We start from the raw sequence: 17,128 nt of genomic DNA, 5'->3' as shown, positions 1-17,128 counted from the left end.
TCTGAGCATTTGTTCTTTGAACAGGCAGTGGCTGACCTGGTGCCTGTACCTGTTGTCCTCTTCCACGAGCACCCCCTTGGGGAGGAGTCTCTGGAGCCAATGGACCTGGACGTGGTTCATCACCACTAACAAAATCCCAAAGACCTTTTGCCACGAGCACATTTCTCAGCATAAAACTTCACAAGGAGTAGTTCATGCCATCCAACTTGTCTTCCTTAGACAAGTACGTGAACACATCACTCTGCTGTTGATTTGCCATTATGCCAATGCACAATGTTGTACCTGTGTATCAAAAAACCCAATAGCAACAACCCTGAAAGCAACTGTACTCCACTGAATACAGCTTACCCAAATATGCCTGCACTCTCAATCCTCTGAATGTGCAACACAATGCACCACTGACTGAGTAGAGCAATAAAAATGGCTCACACAGTGCCAAAATGCCCAAAAAATGCCCAAAATTACTGCACCCAAAACCTTGCAAAAGACCTGTAGAGATTTCTTTGCAAGAAAACCTCCCTGTATCTGCCAGAAAATTTTCACAGAGAAAATGCCCAAATTTCAAAACATGTAAGGCTTACCAAAATGTGATTTTGCAGGATACTGTACGGAGGAGAAGCGGCTGTACGAGGCTGCAGGTACTAATCGACTGCTGTACGGAAACAGTCGGCGGGTACTGTACGGAAACAGCTGTCAACGAGTTTGCTACTGGTCGCCTGCAGGTACTGTACGGAGCTAGGCGTGCAGTTGATGGCGAGTGTACGGGCAGCTGCAGGGTACGGAACAGAATAGATCGCCTGTAGGTACTGTACGGAGCTGCAGGTACTAGGCGACTGTGTACGGAGCAAAGCAATCGCCTGTGCGATTGTACGTGCAGCTGACGGCGAATGTACAGACAGTGTCAGGCGAACCAGTACGGGCAGGTACTGTACGGAACTGACTGTCAGGAGCAATGTACGACAGCTAGCTGCGCAAGACTGTACGACTGTCTGCGCTGGAGTGATTGTACGGGCTGTTGCAGGCGAAGGCAACTGATGGCGTGGAACTGTACGGGTAGGGCAGGCCAACCTGCTCTGATACCAAATGTAGGGTTTGAGCTGTTAGGGTTAGGGTTTGGAAGGCACTTCAACAAGAGGCGTGAGAGTGTGAGAGAGGAACACGACTGCTCATGTATTGATTGTTGATAAAATGAAGTACAATAGCCACATAAAAGATGTGACCTAAAAGGTGTGTTCACATGGTCCGGCCATAAAGTGTGCCAGGTGGACCAAATCACTTATAAACCATTATAAGTGAAACTAAGCTAAAACCGGGGGAAAAAACCTCCACTAACTAAAGTAAAAAGTGCCCCAGTAACCTACTGATGATCACTAGCACTCCCCTAGGTGTATACACAGCATAAAACCCAACAATATGTAGCACTATTGGGGTTAAGCAGGGCTGCCCACTCACCTACACTCTTTGGCCTATACATTGATGAGATCGCAGTATTTGTGGATAGTTTCGGAGGTAGAGGTTCACCATTGGCTCAGACAATAGTGCCCATATTGCTATATGCTGACGACATTGTCTTGATCTCAGATTCAGCCAAGGGTTTACAGAAACACTTAAATGCATTGGACAGATTTTGCAAGGAGAGAGACCTTACGGTCAATTTGGGCAAAACCAAGGTTATGGTCTTCAACACATCTTCTGCAGTCGCCTCACGATTTTCTTTCATATACAGAGATGCCCCAATAGAGATTCTACAGAAGTATGTGTATCTAGAAGTCACTTTTACACGCCCTTTGTTTTGCATGACCACAGCTACCATTGACCGTCTTGCGAGGGGGCATGCCTCCCTAGCCCATATGGAGAGCCAGTGTTTCGAGGCACATTTCTAAGAACCCCGCAATAAGTGCTGGCTCTTTGATACTCTAGTACGACCAGTGGCTATGTATGGTGCCTAGGGAAGGATCACTGGAGGAGCATATAGAGGCTACAGGTGATGATGTTGTCATGCATGATCAGGAGTAAGCCATCTTTACCACATGACATTCTACATGCAAAGTTTGGGGTGGCCCCACTGGTTACAGATGCCCTTTTTCAGACTCACTTATATTCAGCATGTATACATGCTTGACAGAGATCGCCTCCCACGACTAGCACTAGAGTCCTCTATGCAATTACACGGCAAGAGGGAGAGGAAGCGATTGAGACGAGCTAGACTGCCCTCCTCCTCAGCGACATGGCCACCACCATTACCGACACATGCACGGTACTCTGAGGTAGTCGAGTGGTTTCATGCACATGGCATACATATGGACCGTCTCCCCCCATTCCAGTATAGCTTGGATTCCCCATACCTTGATCTCTCACACCAAGAGATCAACCGGTTAGATCTACTCGGGCTACACCAAACATGAGTGTCTCCGTCAGAGATTGGTAGGAAGTGTGAGTTCTACAGAGATCACTTCTTGGTACTCTCCGAGGATGGATTCTTTGAGATCTCGGGATACATACAGATACACATCCATGAGCAATCATGGTTGCCTTCACCTCAAGCATGTTAACATCCAAAGTAAACATCGTATCATTTATGTTGCCCTTTGCAACCAATCGGCATTGATTTTTGAAGTCTTCCACAAAGCACCCTTAAGGATTAAACCTCACTTACACACCTTGCTTAACCATCTGTCCAATAGAAACTAGGTTTTTCATATTATTGTAAACACGAAGTATATCTGCTAGATACTTCATTTTACCATCGTACATAGACAATGGCACTTTACCAACATGCGCAATGGGATGCACAGTATTATCTCTTGTTTCAACATACCCTGGTTTTTTCATTTTCTGTATATCTTTAAACTACTCACCATGACTGGTCATGTGGTTAGAGGCGCCATAATCCATATACAAAATATCTCTCGATCTTGACACATCTCCTATCGTAGAACTGAGCATGTGTTGCATCACAAATAGTTGCTCACTTCTATCATCACCCTGTTTACTTAATGATGCATCGTTACCTTACTGCAACTTTCCACTTCTGATATCATTCTGCTTTTTACAACAATTCTTTACAATGTGCCCTGATTTGCAACAATAATAGCACTCCATGTTGTTTGTATTTTGATTTCTTCACCAACCATCTCAATCTCCCTGGCTCCCCCTGCCTCTAGAGTGACCTCTTCTACTTGTTTATATATTAGATTCCTATTATTGTTGCCTATGATTTCTATTTCCAAACCGGCCTGCACCTCGGCCTCTAGATGATAATTTGCCTCTACCTCTACCCGTATCTAAGTAGAAGACGCACTCATGTGAATTTCCGGAGAATGAACCTCTCCCCATATTCATCTCCTCACGATGAGGAGAGCAATCAGTTCCTAAAAATCTGAAAAGTTCTCTTAAACTCCAATGAAGGTTTGAAACTGATTGTATTCCTTGCCAAGAGACCATTCAAGTTCATCGATACCATATCATCATATCATCTACTATGATGCAATAGAAGCAAGGCATCTGGAAGCCCTTTAACCTGAGAAATCATTAATACTCGGCTTCTTTTTAGTCACATTATGTAACTCTTGCTTTAGCTGCATCTTCCGAGCTTAAGTATTTATAACGTACATCTTTAGCGTTCACCAAGATATCCCAAGCCTCTTTAGGAGTTTGTGCATCCTGTATATGCACTTTATGCATATGTACTAAGCCAAAAACATAAAGCTTTATTGCATAAAACTATATATGTTCTAGGGTCTTCCAGAGACACTAGGGATAGCCGTATACAGCTAGGAATAAACAACAATTTTGCCATGATTTATGTCGTGATCACGTCTGTGATTTCAAATCACAACCGTGATTCTATAGAAATCTGGTAATTGTAGATTTGGTGATTCCAAGTGCACAAATCCATATTGTGGCTAGTTAAAATAATTTCATGCACTTAAGGTCGGAAGGCTTAATTGGTGGTGACATTCGCCTCCTAACAACAGTACATCTAACCAACCAAGATCCTCCTACCAAAGAAATCATAAAGTCTGTCACACTAACAGACAACCAACTAGTACATCACATTTCTTGCTCTTTCATGCCATGCTTTATATATCTGCACCCGCTGTGGGATAGAATTTTCTTCAAAAATCCCTCGCTTTTTTTCATCACCTGTGATAAACTTCCAATATCCTTTTCCCATAAGGAAATTGGTCATCCTGACCTTTAATGCTTAGTAGAAGTTATTCTTGTCCACTTTCTCGTTCACAATCTGGAATAGACTGTCTGACATGATTACCAGCAGCAACTTATCGAATAGTACTTGCAAATACTTTTGTACTTACAGCAAACTTTGTAATCTTCAACACAACGGTATCGTACACCTACTATACTACAAGCATATGGAACAATCACACAAACATACACCGACCAACAACCTGCAAATCTTAGATTCTCTACATAGACTGTCCTACAACCAAATTTTTGCTGCAACTTTACTCCGACCAGAAATTGAACATACACAGTCGAAATTGACACTTTCATATGGTACCTTCAAAAAACTTGTAGAGCCGAACCGAGACCCGTAACGCACCGAAACACGCAAAATCTCAATAAGCAAAGTTAACATCACACAGCACGGTCTTCTTCCTTCACCCAAGAGAATACCTCAATCTGAGACCGTGTCTTCACTCTTTGCCTGTGGCTGTCACAACTACCGCCCAAAGGTGTTACTCCAAAATCAAAGGGAAAAAGATAAAAATTTATTCTTATCCGTGTATTGCTTCCTTACTTGCCTCTTAAGCTCTTCACACAAACCAGTGCTCTAATACCATGAGAAGAATACGGGGAAGAGGATTACCTTGAGCTCCTTACAAGCAAACACATACATAAGAGTAGACAAGCATGCAAAAGAGATGGATTGCTGAATTTTCTTCTATTCTCTTCTCTTTTCTACAGCCATAGCATAAAGAGATAAGAGTACATACTATATGGAAAAGTACACTCCTACTATAACTTACAAAGGTCGATCCATAGTGTGAACCCGCCGAATACTACATGAGCCGGCACTATAACTATGTCATAACTCTAATACACCAAAGTGACTGTTACATAGTCTTTAAACCATTGACAGCATATCACCCATAATCTCACCAACCATGCCAATGGCGTAAGTGCAAAAAGTTATCACCCATGCGAGTCATCAATGCTCGCAGCACTAGTTGAGCTCAATATCCCAACAAGTTTATACAGACCCCTAGAAAGCCACACTAGGATGTAGCTAGACGAATTCTCAAATACGTAAAGTTCACTATCAATTATGGACTTTTCTACGAGGCTGGCAAAGCGATACAGCTACATGGATATACAGATGCTTGATTGGACTGATAGTGTCTCAGACAGGAGATCTACTAGCGGCCTTATGTTTTCTTTTGAGAGTATTGTTGTGAGTTGGAGCAACAAGAAACAGCTGACAGTTGCCTTGTCGAGTACAGAGGCACGCCGCACAGTACACAGGATGCAGCTATGACAGCTTGTGAGGTAGCTTGGTTTCAAAAGCTACTTTGGTGATATGGATAGGACGTTGTCATACATTTGGCCAATGACCCAGTCTATCATGCAAGGTGTGCTACCACATAGAGATGCATTATCATTTTGTGAGCGAGAAGGTCCTAGCAGGTGATGTGAATTTGATATATGTCAACATAGAGGATCAAGTAACTGACATCTTCACTCTTGAAGGCATTGGATATAGAGAAGCTCCGCAAGTTTAGGAGCTTCCTTGGAGCGCAGTGTGTGGAATTGAGCTCGAAAGAGTGTTGAGATATCAAGCTCAACTAGAACTGCGAACATTGATGATCCGCGTGGATGATAGCTTCCGCACTTACGTCATTGGTTGGGTTGGTGAGATTATGGGTGATATGCCGCCAGTTGTTTACAGGCTATGTGACAAGCACTTTGGTGTACTAGAGTTATGGCATAGTTGTAGCACTAGCTCATGTAGTCGGGTTCACGCTATGAACCGATCTTTGTAAGTTATAGTAGGAGAGAACTTTCCCATATAGTATGTACTCTTATCTCTTTATGTCATGGTTATAGAGAAAGATGATAATAGAAGGAAATTCAGCCATCCATCTCTCATATGCTTATCTACTCATGTGTCTGTGTGTTCGCTTGCTCAAGCTCGTCCTCTCCTCCACATTCTTCTCACTACACATCCCTAATCCTCACTCACGACTATCAATAGTGCAACTAGCCAATAGCTACGTTCTTGGGAGGCCCCTTCTCTCAACTTCCAAGGTAAAAGTCTTGCAAGAAACTCTCCCACAAATAAGCCCTATATAGCCCATAATCTAATTCACACTATAAAGTATAGTCCAATCGAGCTCTATGCTACCCTTGTTATGTCTAGACACAGGACATAACATTATCCCTCTCCTAAAAAGAGGATGTATTTGTCTTTGTACCATGAAGTATAAGTTTTGGGTTAGTAGTGCATTATTATGAGCCCTAGACCTCATTTCAGCTCGTCGTGTAAATATAAAGGGAACATCATATATATAAATGATTCCCCTAGTGAAATATGCAGAATGCAAAATCTAGGGACTATGCAAGGGTTTAGGTGGCCTTACTAAGAGAATGAAATGCCAAAGCATTCAAAGGATATCAAGCCAAAGATATTTAAGGACACATGGCAGCCAATAAGCAAAAAAAATGACTTTCGACATTGCATGGACTAAGAAGCCTCATAAAAATAAGAACTAGAGAGAGAATTGTGTAGGTTCCACGGCTGCGAGCTAAACTAAGGCAAAAGCCCTATACTATTGTGACAAGCTCAATTCTATTCTGGAACAATAAAGGTTTATAAGTCAAAATAACTATATTGATTGCACAATCAAGAGTCGTTGTCATGTCCAGCTCAGGGCTTGCACTTAGATTTCAACTTCATACCAAAAGGGCCCATCGGAAAAATCAACACATTGCAAGCCATGTATTAGTTCTCTTGAAAAGTCTATGAAGGCCAAATGCACCATAATTTCTCGATGCACAAGGGAACACACAAGTAGAATATACCAAAGAACCATGTATTAGTTCTCTTGAAAAGTCTATGAAGGCCAAATGCACCATAATTTCTCGATGCATAAGGGAACACACAAGTAGAATATACCATATACACATCTATAAAAAATTTCAGGTCTCCATAAGAAATGATCTATACCTGCTTGTACTGAACGGTTGTCTTCCCTGCTCGCTCTGGGCCGGCACTACAAATGGATACATGTAGACAATGGAAGAAAGAGTGTCAAAGTGGGCATGTAGAAAACCACGGTGTTTACTCAAGAACCTGCTTAATGATATGTTTCGGAGGCAAAAAAATCATGGAAATCAATCTATTAATCTTTGTAGAGTTCGTTAATCCTTAAGAGATGTCTAAGATTAGTAAATACCTAAATGCATCAGCAAGAGCTTGGATAGAGTCCCGAGAAGGGGCGGAACCCTTTGAATCATCCAGGGTTTTCTCCATTATGGCCACCTATGGCAATGAAAGGAAAAACATGCCATGTTAAGGGCAGAATCAAAGGGTACGAGGGTGTATTTTTGGCCCTGTGAAGACCACCCAACATCCTCTCCATCTCCGCCCCGCCCCGCCCCGCCCCTTCTCTCAGCTCACGCAAAAACCACAAAAGCGGCTGAAAGAAAACGGCGAAGGCCGCTTCCCTGAAGTGAAAACCGGAAACCTGCTGAAATTAAAGAGAGTGCAGTACCTCGGCTGGAAGAAATCGGAAGACTGGACCGCCGTTTGCCGGTGGTCGCCCCATCTTTCGCCCTGCACGCACACCCTCTCTGCAATGGTAAAGCCTACGATCATACAAACACGGGCGAGAAAACGGCTGTTTGAGTGAAAGCCTACCAATGAACCGCCCTCACAGTCAGAATATATACGTATTTATTTAATATATATTTATGAATATAAAATATACATATACCTGACGTATATTATATATAAATATATCTATACGTGCATATATATGTACATTGTGTGTCTCTCTCTTGGGGTTGGAGTGTTCCACCCAAAGTGTTCTCATTCAGTAGTTGGTGGTTGCAATAGCATAGTCGGACAGTTTGATTGCATATGATCAAATTTGTCACAAGTGAAACAAGAGCCAGCAAATGTTCCCCATTTAAGTTTTAAAAAGGCATCTTGGGATGGGCATTCTAATCATTTCCACATCAAAGGCAACATCTTGCAATGTCGGTTTATCAGTATCCCACAATATGCAAAACTTATTGACATTTCCATTCAAGCATGGGAGACATACAACTTTGCCCAATGCTTCTGCCAAAAATGGTAGTGCAGCCAACAATAAAGCGAGAGGTCAACTACCTCCACCCGTACATGGCACTTGTGCCTTATGAGACTTTGATAGTCATTAGTTGGCAGCCAAGGATAAACATGCACTAGTTGCCGAGCACAAAACAAAGATAATTTTTCCAACAGTGTTTGCTTGTATTGTAGATCTATGAATATCACTTCAAAAAACCGGCTATACAAAACAACCCAATGGTTTAAGCCACTATGCAACATCTGTTGGGTCTGGCATTTTCACAAGGAAAAAAAGGACTTCAGCCTTCGGTGCCAAATTTGTCACATGATTAAGCATTACATGTCCAAGAACTTTGACACGGAATTGAGGCGCAGGAGATTCCCAAACTTTTTTTATTTCAATAAAACCTTCATGGTGGAGAATGTCTACAAACGGCTGCAATTCAAGACAAAGGCAAAATGAAAGTTGCATCCACTAGTTCTCCTATGCCAAAACCTAAGGAGAAAGAAAAGAAGGATACAAATACTTGGTAGACCCCCAAAAAAATAGCAAGACTGAGACCTAATGTCTCGCACAACTGGAGGACAACTAGTGGGTATCACACTAATGAAATAGCTAACGATGTTACAGGTGTTGGTCGACTTTGGCCAGTAGTTGTGAGGGCTGATCCATTCCAAACACTACTACTTGCAAATGTTGTGCATGACCCTGGAAATGTAAGTGATTCAGATGCTACGGTTAATATTGAGCATGGCTATGCGAGGAGCCAAGCAGCCATGTTGATGGAAACTTAAGAGTTGTTGCTCCCATCATAAAACATGTAAATATGTATATATCACTTAGATGTTTGACATATAATGTGCAAGGCCTCTATCAAATAAATAAATGGAGGTTGATTTGGCCTTACATACATAGAGCTCAACCGCACATAGAACACAACCATCATTCCTTTGCTGGGAGGGAAGGTTGCTTTGCTGGTTTTCATATCTTTTATGTTGGTAATCGTGCTTTTTCTGGTGCTACCATATTGGTTAAACATGAACTACAGCCTCAACTGACCTATAATGATCCTGAAGGCAAATGATGATCATTCAATGTATGGTGAATGGTGAAATATTTGAGTTTGCAACTGTATATGCTTCCATCTGTAATCCAAGCTCAAATGTGGCAACAATTGCAAGCATACAAATGCTTTTTTATGTGGTGACTTTAATAATTCACCGGACTATGAAGACAATAGCTCTCACAAATCTCACATGATTGCTTTTGAAAAAGGGACGTGGCAAAATGTACTTTGAAGCATAAAAGCATGTAACTTGTGGAAGCATCTAATGCCTACCCAAAAAGGATATACCTTCCATCACAATGCAATCAATGACTACTGGGCCACATTGGATCAATGGTATATGATCAATTTGATGCCTTTACTTGGTCTATGTCCATAGACTTCTCTATACAAACTTTATATCATTTCCCTTTATGGATGACTTTGCATTTTGGCATGACTACGCATGATGTACCTTTGCCTCCCAAGAAATTGCCTACAACTACCTAACACATCAGTAATTCAAATTTTTGATAGAGGCCTCAAATTCAACTTGTAAAGCTCCACATGCAGATAGATCTAGATTTGGCATGGTGTACAAATTTGCAATTAGACTCTCGGATGTTATTCAAAAATATGGGAAATGGTATATGGGCATGGAAAGGCAAAATGTGTTGAATGCAAAATCAACAATATAATTATTGATGGAGTATAGTTAGTATAGGAGATTGGATGCTCAGGAGATGATCTTCTAGAGACCCAAAATTGCCTGAAACATAATGATGCCATGAAACTTCAAAAATGAGACAAAAAAAATCAAGGATAAAGGTTGCTTTTCAATAGCCTTCTTTAAGAAACTGTATACTTCCAAGCACACTCAATCCATTCATAGACTCTTGACAATTTCATGTCCAAAGATTTGGAATGTTTATAGCAAACAAAAACATATAGAAAGCCGTCAAATCGCTCAAAAAAAGAACTTGTATGCACTCCCAAAATGCATGGTTTGAATATACTCAATATTCTCTACCATGTCATTACAAGAAAGGCAACTCTACTTCTTGAATTCCTTCACCAAAAGCAACCTTGGACTTTGATGTTGGCACATTTGATTGTGACAATGAAAACAAAGGCTTTTGGGGATTAGATAGTTTCCCACCAAGACGTCATATTTATTGGAAGATTTGAAGGCCAGATTGTGAGCTGCCCTTATTCCACCACGCTTTTACATGACTGGAAAATGCTCTTTTGTCATCTTTCTTGGTCAGGCAGACCTCCAAATAGAGGCAACCCTTTGCGAAAAGAAAGTATCCATTGGAGCAAGACTTTTCATTGGTTGCACTACAACACAAAAAAGCATAGTTCCTCTCTAACTTTGGCATATGCCTAGTTGATGATGTTGCTGATGAGACCAATATATTTTCCTTTCCATGAGTTGTCAAAAGATACAATCTGAATATGCATCACAAGCATGTATGGCATGAAGTAATTTCTACATTACAAGATTTTTAGCCGGTGCCTCCACTCGAGGAGGAGGAAAGATTGAGAGACTAGAGGAAGCTTCTAGGTTACTCCCCTTTCTCTCTCCATCACCTCACGGTAGCTAATGCTTATTAAATTTTTCTCCATCCACCTTGGATATAGACACATGTAAATTAGTTGTGGCATGTAACGGGGATGCCCCTCTTCTCGTGCTCTCCTGGACAAACTGTCATGGCATTTGAGAGTGCGATTTCCCAAATAACAACTTTGGGAAATTCTTCTAGATGTTTGGGCACCTTTCTTTGCCTTTGCCAGATTACAAAGTTTTCATATGCTTTGTTTTTTTCAGGAGGTCACTTTACCTTTCACTCCAAGATTATTTTTACCTCAAAGATCTTTCCTTTCAATAGTTAGGGGTGTTTTCCCATTGTTTCTGATATCTAAGTAGTAGTTTTCCCAAGGTAGCTATAAATGTACCATATATTCCTTAATGAAGCAGTGGTTTCACTAAAAAAAGTGGCTCTCTCTCTCTCTCTCTCTCTCTCTCTCTCTCTCTCTCTCTCTCTCTCTCTATATATATATATATATATATATATATATATATATATGTATGTATGTATGTATGTATGTATGTATGTATGTATCTCTCTCTCTCTCTCTCTCTCTCTCTCTCTCTCTATATATATATATATATATATATATATATATATATATTTATATTTATATTTATATTTATATTTATATACATATGTATGTATATATGTATGTATGTATGTATGTATATCTGTAGAGAATTATTAGGATGTTTTCATATATATTTTCTTATTTTGACCATATATTTAGCTCAAAGTCGATATGCTCTGTGAGTTATGTATTGGGTCTTATAGGGCATTGGCCTTATAGACATTAATATCGATTTCTTTCTTTCTCTCTCACGTATCTATATATTTTGGAATAAGTTTAATTATGGTGATGATGATGTATACATAAATATATTAATATATTTTAGTTTTACATTTGAGTTGACTTTAATGCCTATCTTAGCAAGGCCACTCATATGTCTTTGAGAAGAACCGGTATGTGTATAAGCACCCCAAATATTATCATTATTAGTGAAGTTTGTACATCTTACTATCAACCATAAAAGCGTAACATGTAACGAGGTTTTCAATCCACACTCTAGATTCTTGAATTGTGAAGATTGAATACATGAAAAAAGATTTGAATCATATTTTCTATAATAAAGGTGTTTGTCACAAAAAATGTATAATATGCCCACTCTATAATGGTGAAAATGGGAGTTTGTGCATTGTTTAATACCTTGCTTAGATTGTATTTGAGTGGGGAGAGAGAGGCTAACTCAAAGTTTGGGTTTTGTATTGTGTTTTCCAGTAGAGCATTTAGTGAGTCAAAATTAGGAATTAAAACACTATTTTGGAAAATCATTTTATGTGTTGTGAGTTAAGTAAGCTTCTATAATTTTTTGCATATGGGCTTTAAATTTAACCCCCAAAAAAATGAAAGCCATTTGCACTGTGGGTGGCTAGGTGGCCTTTTTTGAATACGGAGGTCTCTCGATTCGAAGGCTTCACAACAATGCTGTAGCCATGGGTTTTATGTTCCCAAGGCATGCCATTGGTATGTATGTAGAGTATTGATGCTATGCTCTCAATAATCAAAATTTATAAGAAGGTGCATGATGCAAGTGGATTTATTTATTTTTTTGCCTAACAAGATCCCTCAATTCCAAGGTTGTAACAAGGCAATGGCTTCCATCCATGGCTATGGCTTTAAGATATCATAAACCAGAGCAAGGAATGTCATCCCAATAGCCATCCCAGTAGTATGCATAGAATTCATGCTATGCTTCCACCTTGCAAAACCCACTTTAAAAAATGGCTAGTCAAAGCTATCTCTCATGTTTGATCAAAGCAAACTCTCATGGGCCAACCAAAGCCCTTACACAAAGCCAAAATAAAAAGCTCGAGTAGTGGATATGAACATGATGTCATGTTTCCCACTTGGTGAGGTTAAGCTTCCCTCGTAACCCCACATTATGTAGCATATATATATCTCTCTATATTTATAGATACTATGGAGAGACTATACAACTTAAAGTATAAATACAAAAAGAGCTAAAATTTTATTGATGAAAATAAAAGAAATGTGACTTTTTCTTATTAATTTATCTAAGTTCGACATTACACTATATGATTTTATCTAAGTTCGACATTACACTATATGATTTTATACATGCATACATACACATATACATATATATGTACATGTATAATATATATGATTTTATACATACATTACTATAAGGGAAAGTACTATCCTATTAAAACATACAAAGGTAGATCCATAATGTGAACCCCACTACATGACTTGGTGCTATAACTATGTTAGAACTCTAGTGAACCAAAGTGGCTATCACATAGCCTCTAAACCACTAATAGCATATCACCCATAATCTCACCAGCCATTCTAGTGGCATAAGTGTGGAGTTTTCATCCAAGCATTATTAATCCCATTTTGGATTAACAAAGATGCTCCTCCCATTAAAGACATTAATAAGTGTTATGTAGTGACACTATAAATGTTGTAGATCATGAGATACTAGCCAACCAAGGCTTTAGTTAGTAAGTTTTGGGCACCCAAGTATGAATAAGGGCCAGTTGTATACAAGGCGATTTCTCATAATGGAAAGACACAATCCCCCTTTATGCTGTGAGAGCTCTTGTCTTGTCTTGTGTATGAGAGAGAGAGAGAGAGAGAGAGAGAGAGTACTCTAGTGCATGTGCCTCTTCTATGCTTGAGTGTGGGAGAGTGAGAGGACGGTTGCCTTGCATTGTGGTGTGAGCAACTCTGCGAGCGATAATAGAGTGGATGTGGAGATTGGAAAGATTATCAGGTCAGGGCAAGAAGTCATAAGTGCGCCATAGTAATCTCCCCAACTCATATTAATGCAATTCTAGCCTGAAATTACAAGGCATGGAACACAAGCTGTTCATGAAGTGAAGTATATTTCACGACATGAGACCCGGTTCACGGCATGAAACCCATTTCACAATGTGAAACATTAGCCTGACAGACATCGAGCATCAAAGTTAGAGTAGTGAGTTGGCTTGCTGAACTGTTTTCTCATGTACTTGAGGTCAAGAAAACTTATTGGGGAGACAACCCTGCCAGTGCATCTAATTATCCAGGATCTTCTTACCAGAAAAGTGTTGGTTCAGGTTGCTCAGCATGAGTACTCAATTGAGTGTTGCAGCTTGGAGAAATCTGACCACTGCAGAAACCAATAAAACAAAGAATCCATTGGAAGAAGGACTAAGGTTCTCCGGACATGGAGAGGAAGGGAAACCCACTTCTCTTACGAAATCCAATGGAATATTTGATATATCCAGAGGATTCTTTGATCTCCAACTTGGCTCAGAAGATGAAGCTCAATCTGCGGACAAGGGTCCGTCTTAACGAGCGCAAGACACGGTCCAAAGCTAGACTTAATAACACCTACAGCCCTAACGTCTAGCGCCCCAGGAACACTAACACCTTGAGACTTAGTGAAATTACTCCTAGGGTTAGAATAGATAAGGAGAATGCTATCATCCAATACCTAGAAGTCTTTGAGTTAACATGTGAAACCTGTGGACCGGTGAACAATGTGACCATGATACACACCTTTTCCCTAACTCTAGATGGGAAAGCCCACAAGTGGTATCAAACCTTAAAGCCTAAGAACAAAGTCAATTTCGCTCGGCGTAAGAACGTGTTTATACCAAGCTTCGCTCGAAGCGGTGATAGATGGAGTCCCGTGGCTCAAATCCATAACATCAAGTAGAAAGAAAATGAATCCATGAGGGATTATGTTTCTCGACTCAAGCACCTAAACTTAAGATGAAAATTGAGGGAAAGGCTAATTGATGTGATCAGTTATTGTCATGTTTCCAAAGAGGAGTACAAGATTATAAGATGCATGATTATTTGGTGTTAGCCCGACCGACTACTCTGGATACTTGCTATAAGTTGGCTATTGAGTATGAAGATAACATGCTTGAGCTGCCATAACCAGAAGATGCCAAGGCAGCTACAGTGGTATGAGTTTCTAGTCATCAAGACGTGGGACCCAAAAACAAGCAAGTTAGCAACATGACAGTTGAAGAACTCAGCATTGTCATCTTGGAGAAGCTAAAAACCAGGGATGGGAGGAAAGAATCGGGGAATTCCCATCCCTACCCCCTAAGAGAGTTAATTTGGTGCTCAATCTATAGACAAAATCATACGAGCACTAAATGTCCTCACCTAAGACTGAAATAGTTGCTCTATTGTGCTCTTTGTCAAAGATTAGGGAATCACGATACTGCCATGTGCAAATACCCAAGGATCCAACCCTTAGCACAATTGCCAGCACCCAAAGTGCCATTAGCCTTACCAACACCACCAATGCAGCCCAACGTGGCTGTAGGGCAGCTAAATGCATCCTATTTACCGAGAGGAATATTCACAATGCAGGATATGACGCCATTACCACCACCTTTCGTACCACCACAACTAGCCACCACATGCCAAGATCAGCTAAGTATTGATTGAAGAACCCTTGGAAGATGGGGAAGCTATGCGCAAAGTAGAAGTGAATATAATGACTACTACAAGGAACCACCTGAGATCACACTAGAGTATTATGTCCTACAAAATAACACGCCAGTACGAGTGTTTCAAACCACGGTACAGTGGAAGGGAAAAGACATAAACTCGACTATGAGAAGGGGACCCATATAGTGTTTCCATTGTAATGGAACTCATTGACTAGCAAAGTGTCCTCTGAAAATGTAGGTAATGCTGGTCAACCTCAATCGATAGCAGCACAGACCAACACCATACCAATTATTTCCTGTGTCAAGTGTGGTGTTGATCATCTAATTAAGGATTGCCTTTATCGCACCAATGGTAACGCTTCTAGATCTAACCATGCCACCATTAGGACTACAAGTGTGCAGCCTAGAAATATCACGCCAGTAAATGCCCTAATGTACGCACAAGAGAAACAGGTGTGGATAAAGGGAAAAATCCAGAAGGTATTACAACTTCTAAGGCTAGGAGAAGGAGAAGAGCAAAAAAGGTGGGCAAGGGTGACACCTTAGTTGTAATTCAGGATGGATCCAAGGAAGATACCATTGACACTAGCTCCACCACCCCAGTTAGAGGAAGGAAACGATCTATTGCCAAGACCGGATGGGCAAGCACAAGGAACTACAAAAGAGAGACCAACAACCCCCAAGGGTGTTAGAGAATATCCAAATGCGGAGGAGGAAATAAGAAAGCTTGAAGAAGCTAAGGCTTTTGCAGAGGAGTGTTAACGCAACCATGAAGCCAAATTAAGGGCTAACAAGGCTAGGGATACATTGTATCCACACGGAATGAGTTGCTAAGAGAAAGGAAGTAAGATGTGCCAAATCCAATTTCGAAAGAGTCCAAGGAAGGGACTAATAGTGGTTTGATGGAAAGGATGTTTGCAAAGGCAGATCAAGAACTGTCGACCATTCATTCCCTAGGATTGAGTATGAAATAAATACGTGGAAGGAGACTTCCCTTGCCGAAGAACCCAGAGATATAGACAATCTCTTAGCAGTATTGGCCACAACTTCAAGATGCCGCTTAGACCATTACTACGTAACTTCAAGATGCCGCTTAGACCATTACTACACAACACGTCGGCATTATGGGAAGATTGGGTAGAAGGATGAATGAACCCAATGACAACTACAAAGGAGAGGTAGACACCTCTGGCTGAGAAAAACCTAGTGCCTGAGGAAAGGGAAACGCCCAGATTCATCCAAATACCCATCAAACCAATTGGGAAGGTATTATGAGGGCGATGACACGAATGCCGTAATTCCAATCCACCATAATGGGTACCAAGCACTTGCTATTCTGGATAGAGGTGCGGGTGTGAGCATTATCACCACCAAGAAATGTTGGGAAAATTGGGGAAAATCGGAACTAGAAAGAGTGGACCTAATCGTTAAGATGGCAAATTGAACATCCGCAAGACCAATGGGATTATTGAAAAATGTTAAGCTTAAGGTCTTTTCATTCAGTTACCATCATGCATTTGTTGTAATGGACTTTCTATGCCAACTAGATTCATATGATATTATCGTGGGCCTTCATGAGGGAAGCTAAGGTGGTGCATGATTGGGCATTAGACCAAGTATATATACGAAAGGATTCACAAATTTTGAAGATCGATCTCCATACATGGAAGGCACACCCCATGGAAGGGCATTCAGTCACAACA

At 40.6% G+C, this 17,128-nt stretch overlaps 1 protein-coding gene across 3 annotated transcripts in view; it reads right to left on the bottom strand.

The window, feature by feature from the left end:
- Positions 1-7,888, bottom strand: part of LOC147609458 (protein SAWADEE HOMEODOMAIN HOMOLOG 2-like) — a 91,594-nt gene extending 83,706 nt beyond the window's left edge. For 2 of the 3 annotated variants that reach the window (XM_086787730.1, XM_086787731.1), the window contains exons 1-3: positions 7,740-7,888; positions 7,422-7,507; positions 7,193-7,238 (exon numbers count right to left, since the gene is read on the bottom strand). In XM_086787730.1, coding sequence (XP_086643856.1) covers positions 7,193-7,238; positions 7,422-7,507; positions 7,740-7,793 — 186 coding nt within the window. In that variant the 5' untranslated portion in view covers positions 7,794-7,888. The remainder of the gene's footprint in view (positions 1-7,192; positions 7,239-7,421; positions 7,508-7,739) is intronic. The other variant, XM_086787732.1, reaches the window with a different exon arrangement.
- Between the last annotated feature and the right edge of the window lie 9,240 nt (positions 7,889-17,128).

This window comes from Cibotium barometz, chromosome 51 (genome assembly GCF_041138505.1).
Source record: "Cibotium barometz isolate CiBa-2024 chromosome 51, ASM4113850v1, whole genome shotgun sequence".
Lineage (NCBI taxonomy): Eukaryota > Viridiplantae > Streptophyta > Polypodiopsida > Cyatheales > Cibotiaceae > Cibotium > Cibotium barometz.
Note: the sequence above shows the minus strand (reverse complement) of the source record. Positions and strands in the feature narration are given on the sequence as shown.